The following is a 6,362-nucleotide window of genomic DNA, read 5'->3' as shown; positions in this document are numbered from 1 at the left end:
GCCTTCTCCATCTCCTGCAGAGCTGGGTGCAGGCCTGTGCAGCTGGCTGGGTGGTTGATGTCAGGAGAAGTTTGGAAGGGATGCCTTTCCCTCTGATGGACAGTACTTAAACCATGAGGCTCTAGAGAGCCTTCTTGCGGTCGAGGTTGAGGGACAGACCCAAAGAGGCCTGCCTGGAGCAGCAGGGAGAGAGTTTTGCTCCACCCTCTGAGCTGTGGTTTGGAGGCCTCTTTGATCTGGCAGAGGCAGAAGAAGAGGTGAAGTTGCAAGCATCGGGTCCCTCACGCTGGCAGGTGCCTGGGCACCCCATGAAGGGAGAGCGTGACCTGGTCCTGATTTTCCTGGCAGCGCTGGTGGGACTGGCAGACTTTGGTGAGATGTGACTTTCAGGCTGGGGAGAATGAGGCAAGAGCTTGCGCCGCTGGTGGTGGAAGGGAGGAGACGTGAGTCCTGACTCCCTGGGGGATCTGGGAGTGTTTCTGTAGGGAGAGCAGGGGCTGCAGACAGGTGCAGCAAATAATCTGGGACATGTCAGGAGCAATGGGCATCAAAGGAGGAATAAGAACTCACCTTAAATTTGCAGGTACTGAGCATTTCTGAATGTGCTACTAGTATAAATAAAGCCTGAAAGAGGGAAAGATGTTAGGGAACGGAGCGATGCAGCGTATAGGAGCTTCTCTCCGAGATGTATTGGATAAATCTACAGCTCATGTCTGCTGCTGCTGAAGGAGAGACCAGCAGTTAACATAGCTCAGAGGCAGATATGGAGAGAACCAGCGGACTGAAAGACCAGTGAGTATTGCTGAAAAGCAGGATGATCTGGGGTGTGAGGAGTGGCAAGATCCTGCAGAAAGAAGCGTGCAGGGACAAACAGCTCAGCCTTTCAGAGGCTAGGAAAAGTGAGCTGGAAAGTGGGGACAGTGAGCAAGCTGATGAAGTGATAGACGGACAGCTACACAGGCAAGCACAGCTGAAAGCTCTTTCTGGCTTTACAGGTCATGCCCAAAAGGACTCTGTGCTCCAGCTCCCAGCAGACAGGACCATCCAGGTGGCACAGAGCACAGCTCTGCACTGTAATTTCTCCACCAGCAGTTCCAATCCCTACATCTCCTGGTACCAGCAGCGCCAGACCCAGTCCCCTCAGATGCTGCTGTGGGTGAACAAGTACAAAGCTCGCGATGATTCAGGGAGGTTCTCCTCCGTGCTGTCTGCAGAGGCCTCCCAGGTGCTTCTGCATGTGCGGGATGCCGAGCTCCAGGACAGCGCTGCCTATTTCTGTGCACTGAGCCCACACTGGTGCCCACAGAAACGTGGGGGGTGCTCTGAGGAGCGTTTCCCTCCCCGCCACTGCTTGCATGTAGCTCTGAGCCCAGCCTGCCCAGCAGCAGCACCTGGGGGCTGTGGTGAGGCTGAGGCTGTGAAGCACATGCCAGCATGAATTTTACAGCTGTATCTAGATCCAGGGTCTTTGGTGATGAAAAGAGTCCAAGGAACCTGACTTGAGGCAGACCCGTTGGAGGCTGAACCATACACAAGCCAAACCAGGCTTGTAAATGCCCTCTGCTTAAAATAGCTGGTACACTGGAGCGAGTGCTCAGGACAAGTAACCCATCAGCTTGTCTTCTTGTTCCCTTTCCCTGTGCCTCCACCGATGGCCACAGCTGGAGAACGAAGCTTGTGGTAGGAGGCACAACTGCTCTTATGGTTTTGCCACGTGGCCGTAGTAGCCCAAGAAGGGAAGAGCCCTTCCTTGCCCCGCATCTGGGTGTCAGCTAAACCCTCAGCAAGTGAAAAAGACCCATCAGCCAGACGCTGGACAAGATTGTCTGTTCAAACCCTTCCTGCACTCATGCACTGCCAGAGAGTGGTCCCACTCTTTTTCACGTCTCTTCTCCTTCTCAGGGGAATCGCCAGTGCTCAGCTGGGAGGAACCCCTGTGGCCCTGAGTCCATGCTGGTTTCTCTGTCCAACAGCTGGTAACCACATCTCTGTGATCTTGTTTCCTCCCATAGGCAACAGGAATGGTTCTGGGGACCTGTTCTCAGGCAATCCCACCCCAGCACTGCATGTGGAAGCTCAGCTGGAGGGCCCTGGCTTTCCAGCTGGATCCCACCCTATCAATTGGAGTCTGTTGCTCATGAAGCATCATCCACTTCACCTGAGAAAGCCTAGGGTACCTGGCTGTTGTCCCACTGCTCTTCCAGGATGACCTGCCTCTCCCAAGTGACGTGGGTCTGCTCTGCCAGCCCTGTTGGAGGCTTTGCATGCCCCTATTTATCTCAGAGGGCGCTAGGCAGCGTTGATGGGGAATTGACGGCAGCCCTGAGTGTCCTGCACTCCGCTGTGTCTCGGGTCCCTTGGACATTTCAGGTCCTGCTTTTGGTTGCTCTCCAGGGCTGCAGGGGGCTTCAGCGCTCCACAGACACAATTCTCCCCCAAAGCAAGGAATGACAAGCAGTGATGGCTACCTGAGGACAGATCCAGGCTCAGGCCCTTTCTCCAGCCTCGGCGGGCTGTCCCAGGGATTTTCCCAAGTGCCACTGAGAAAGAGAGCACAGCTGAGAAGGGTGGGCATCAGCCTGTCCTTGGGCACTGCTGCCTGGGCCTGGCTGCAGGTCTAAGAGCCAAGTGCCCAGCACAGGTGGACACAGGAGAATCACCTCCAGAGGCGCCACTGCTTCCAGAAGGGAAGAGGAGATGTTCAGTCCGGACTCAACCATCTCACCTGGAGAGCTCTACACTCAGGTGAAATCAACCCCACACTGTTCATAAAAGTGTATATCTGCCGTGTTGATGCCTCCTCCTTAGGAAGTGCTCACGTGGACTCCCTTTGTCAGTGTGCAGAAAGAAGAGCTTTGAGAACGTGATTCGTCTGTTCTGAAATGAAAATTGGAAGGGGAAGATCAGGTGCCCTTTGGAAGTGCTAATGTCCTCCCAGTGAGTGTAAAGAGAGACTTCCCACCCAGCCAGCCTTTCTCAGCTCTGCAGTTTGGGGACTTTGCCAATCACACTAAGGTGTTTCCACAACAAAGCCCAAAATGGGTGGAACGATGGACTGTTGAAACCTGATGTGGGGCTGTAGATGTGGGAATGCCCTGACACATCTAGCAGGAAGCATAGTGATTTGCATATTTTTAATTAGAAATAAAAAAGTACATTCAGACACTGGATAGAGGGAAGGAAGGGGAGTGTAAGTTTTCTTGGGTGTCTTATGCTAGGAATAATGGCTATAGGTAGAGATACCAGACATTGCCAAATTCTATCTTGAACCAGAGCATGATTCTGTGGAACAGCTGCAAGAATGGGGCATAGATGCATCCAGAACATGTCAGACTAAATGGAGAAATACATGTCCATTTCCTAAAGCAGTGAGCCAGCTGCTGGGACTTCTTTAGGGGATTCAGATGAGTCCCTGACAAAATGAAGCACTTGGCAAACCGGAAGACCATCCTGTGGGAGGACCACTCCTCCAGTGTTCTGTCGGAGAACTGTTTGCGGATGGGGTTTGTGACCCTTTCCGAGCGCTGGGCTTTAGAGCACTGTGAGGCATTCTGAATTTACCCAGGAGTGAACAGAGGTGGGAGCTTTAGAATGGAGGCTCAGCCCAGCCTAAGACGGCTGTAAGGTGAGTGAGATGAGCTCACTGGGGAACCAGTGGCTTCTCACTCCCTGTGATGCCCAGGTGCACTTACACTTCGGTGAGGAACTTCTGCAGGGCAGAAGTCGTGGGAGGGAGGGGGTGAATCTCTTTGCTCCCACTGAGGCCCGTTGAAAAGCCACTTCATTTGTTCTGGAAAGCCCACCCCAGAGCTTGCTTCACTTCCTTGTTCCTGAGTGTGTAAATGAAGGGGTTCAACAAAGAAGTTACAACTCTGTTAAAGGTATTGATGAGTTTGTTCAGATCCAGGGAGTCTGGGCCGATGGCTTGACATACAGGAACATGGTGGAGCCATACCAGATCGCGATGACACCGAGATGGGCAGAGCAAATGGAAAAGTCCTTCTTCTGGCCATGGGCTGACTGGATTCTCAGCATGGAAGAGGGGATGGACATGTAGGAGACCAGGGTGAGCACACAGGAGGCCACCACAATAATTACGGAGACAAGGAAGGTCGCTAGCTCCACGGGCCACGTGTCACTGCAGGAGAGGGCAAGGCAGGAATCTATATTGCAGGGGAAATGATTGATGACATCTGGCCCACAGAACATCAGCCTGGATGTCAGAAAGGCCAGCAGTGAGATGGCCAGAAAGCCTCCCAGCCGGGAGCTGAGCGCCAGCCGAGCAGAGAGGACACTGTTCATGACGGAGCTGTATCTCAAGGGGTAGCGTATGGCTCTGTAGCAGTCGTAGCCCATGACAGAAAGGATAAAACACTCAGTGGAGCCTAGGGAGAGAAGAAAGGACAACTGGAGGATGCAGACACTGAAGGAGGTGGTCTGGCTAGTCCCCTGCATGACTCCTATGGCTTTGGGACCAACACCCGTAGTGTACCAGATCACCAGAAAGGAGAGATTACAGAGGAAAAAGTACATTGGGCTACGGAGGTTGCTGTTCATCCACACGAGGGCTATGCTGGACGCATTGCCTGTTACTGTCAGGGAGTACGTCAGTGCAAATACCACCACAAGGGAGACCCGGGAATGCCACGTGCATGGAAAGCCAAGAAGGACAAATTCTTCCGCACTCGTCCCATTTGCCATGTGCCCCCAAGTGTTGAGATCCATCTGCAAAGACAGGAAAGTTTCTGTGAGAGTTTGCGTGCCTGTGCTGGTCCTTCAGATGCTACTAGTAGTGAAACAAAGCCATCATCCCTGAAAAAGTAGTTGGTGCAGAAATATGGGAAAACAGCATCTACCCTAAGTTAAAATTGTCATGGAAATCCTTTGCTGCAGAAACGCGTTTGGACAACTAGATCTGACCCTGAAGGTCAGGCCTACACCATCAAATGAACATAGAGAATTATTTATTGGATCAAGCGCAGGCATCTCCTTTAGAACATGGTGAATGCAGTTGCTTCCACAAGATGAAAATCCCATTTAGGAAACTGTGGACGGCAGGCTGAGGGTCTCCAGCTACGTGAAAGGCTGTTGCAGAGGAAGGGAATAACATACCTGCGCTCCTCAAGGCAGGAAATACTGAGTTGCAATCTCAGCAAATGAGACTGAGGGAACAGAAAACCGGCGTGACAACATGGCGCTGGAAGATGTTTTCTCACCTCTTCAGTTGATCACAAGGGTTTCCAACTGAGACGGCAGCAGCACAGGGCGGCAGGCTAGCATGACAGTCATTACTCAAGGACTCGTGGTCTTATATTTGCTTTCTTCCACGCCTCAGCACAGGAAGCTTTTGCAAATAGCTCCATTTCCTCCACTGACGTCTGCTTCTCAGCATAGCTAATAGAGGTGAGACTCTCCTCTTTGTAAATTTTGCCATCTCAGAGTCAGGGGAAGGACTTCTGCTGACCAAGTTGGAAGATGTATGACGAAATACTCTTATCTCAGCTCCTCAGCTTGCCCCTCTTCTTTGGATGGAGAAGAGGCACCCGGGAGAGTCATGGCTCATCTTGCCTCATATACATGGCTAAAAGCCCTCTAGAAGTGCCAGGTTGTCTCTGAGGACTAAGGCAGGAGACTAGCGAGCAGCTCAGATGGATAAGTCGGGCGTCTCAGCTTGGGCAGAGGTATCCATGCCTCAGCGATTGAAGGCAAAATTCTCTGAGCTGGATCCCCCCCAAGGTAGCTCTGCTGAGAAGCCGGCTGAACTGAGGGGTTTCATCTATGCCCTCCCTGCGGACAAGGGAGGATTCTTGATCACTTCTCTAGGGGAGAACCGATCTCATCCTCAGGTGGGTATCTAAGACAGATGGGGCTGAACCACCATCTGAAGGATCCCTTTCCCTCCTTTCTTCCCTCCTTAGGAATTTACATACCAGAAATCTCATGTGGCTAAAGAGCAGAGAATTCCCCCTTAATCTGGCTCTCCTTAAAAGTGCAAGGCATTGGAAGTCTATGCTAGAGGTCTTGGGCAGGCTTCACTCACCAGCTCAGCCAATGGAAATGATCCAAATGACATCTCTTCATGCACCATCCTCCAGAGGAAGCCATGGTCCCCTTGGCTGAGGGAGAACATTGGAAAGCGGCTGATTTATTGGCGGAGCTCTGGATGCCGTGATGTCAGGAGAAGTGTGGACGAACAGCTCTCACCTTGCTGTCTCACTGCACGCCATACACAATTGCCTGACACTGTTTCCTCTCCACCCACCTGGTAGGTACTTACAGTTTGTGCTCCTGATTTCCTTCCCCCCCTCACAGCCACCACTGTACTTCCACACAGGGGGGCTTTGTGTGCACACACACAGTGT

The 6,362-nt window shown here is 52.3% G+C and overlaps 1 protein-coding gene across 1 annotated transcript; it reads right to left on the bottom strand.

Annotated features, from left to right (window-relative positions):
- Window positions 1-3,781: 3,781 nt before the first annotated feature.
- Window positions 3,782-6,130, bottom strand: LOC143169563 (olfactory receptor 6F1-like). The gene is given in 3 exon segments (XM_076357009.1): window positions 3,782-3,912; window positions 3,915-4,725; window positions 6,041-6,130. Coding segments are annotated over 3 exon segments (1,032 nt in total).
- Between the last annotated feature and the right edge of the window lie 232 nt (window positions 6,131-6,362).

This window comes from Aptenodytes patagonicus, chromosome 20 (assembly GCF_965638725.1).
Source record: "Aptenodytes patagonicus chromosome 20, bAptPat1.pri.cur, whole genome shotgun sequence".
Taxonomy (NCBI): domain Eukaryota; kingdom Metazoa; phylum Chordata; class Aves; order Sphenisciformes; family Spheniscidae; genus Aptenodytes; species Aptenodytes patagonicus.
The sequence above is the reverse complement of the archived record's forward strand: the minus strand, read 5'-3'. Positions and strand labels throughout refer to the sequence as shown.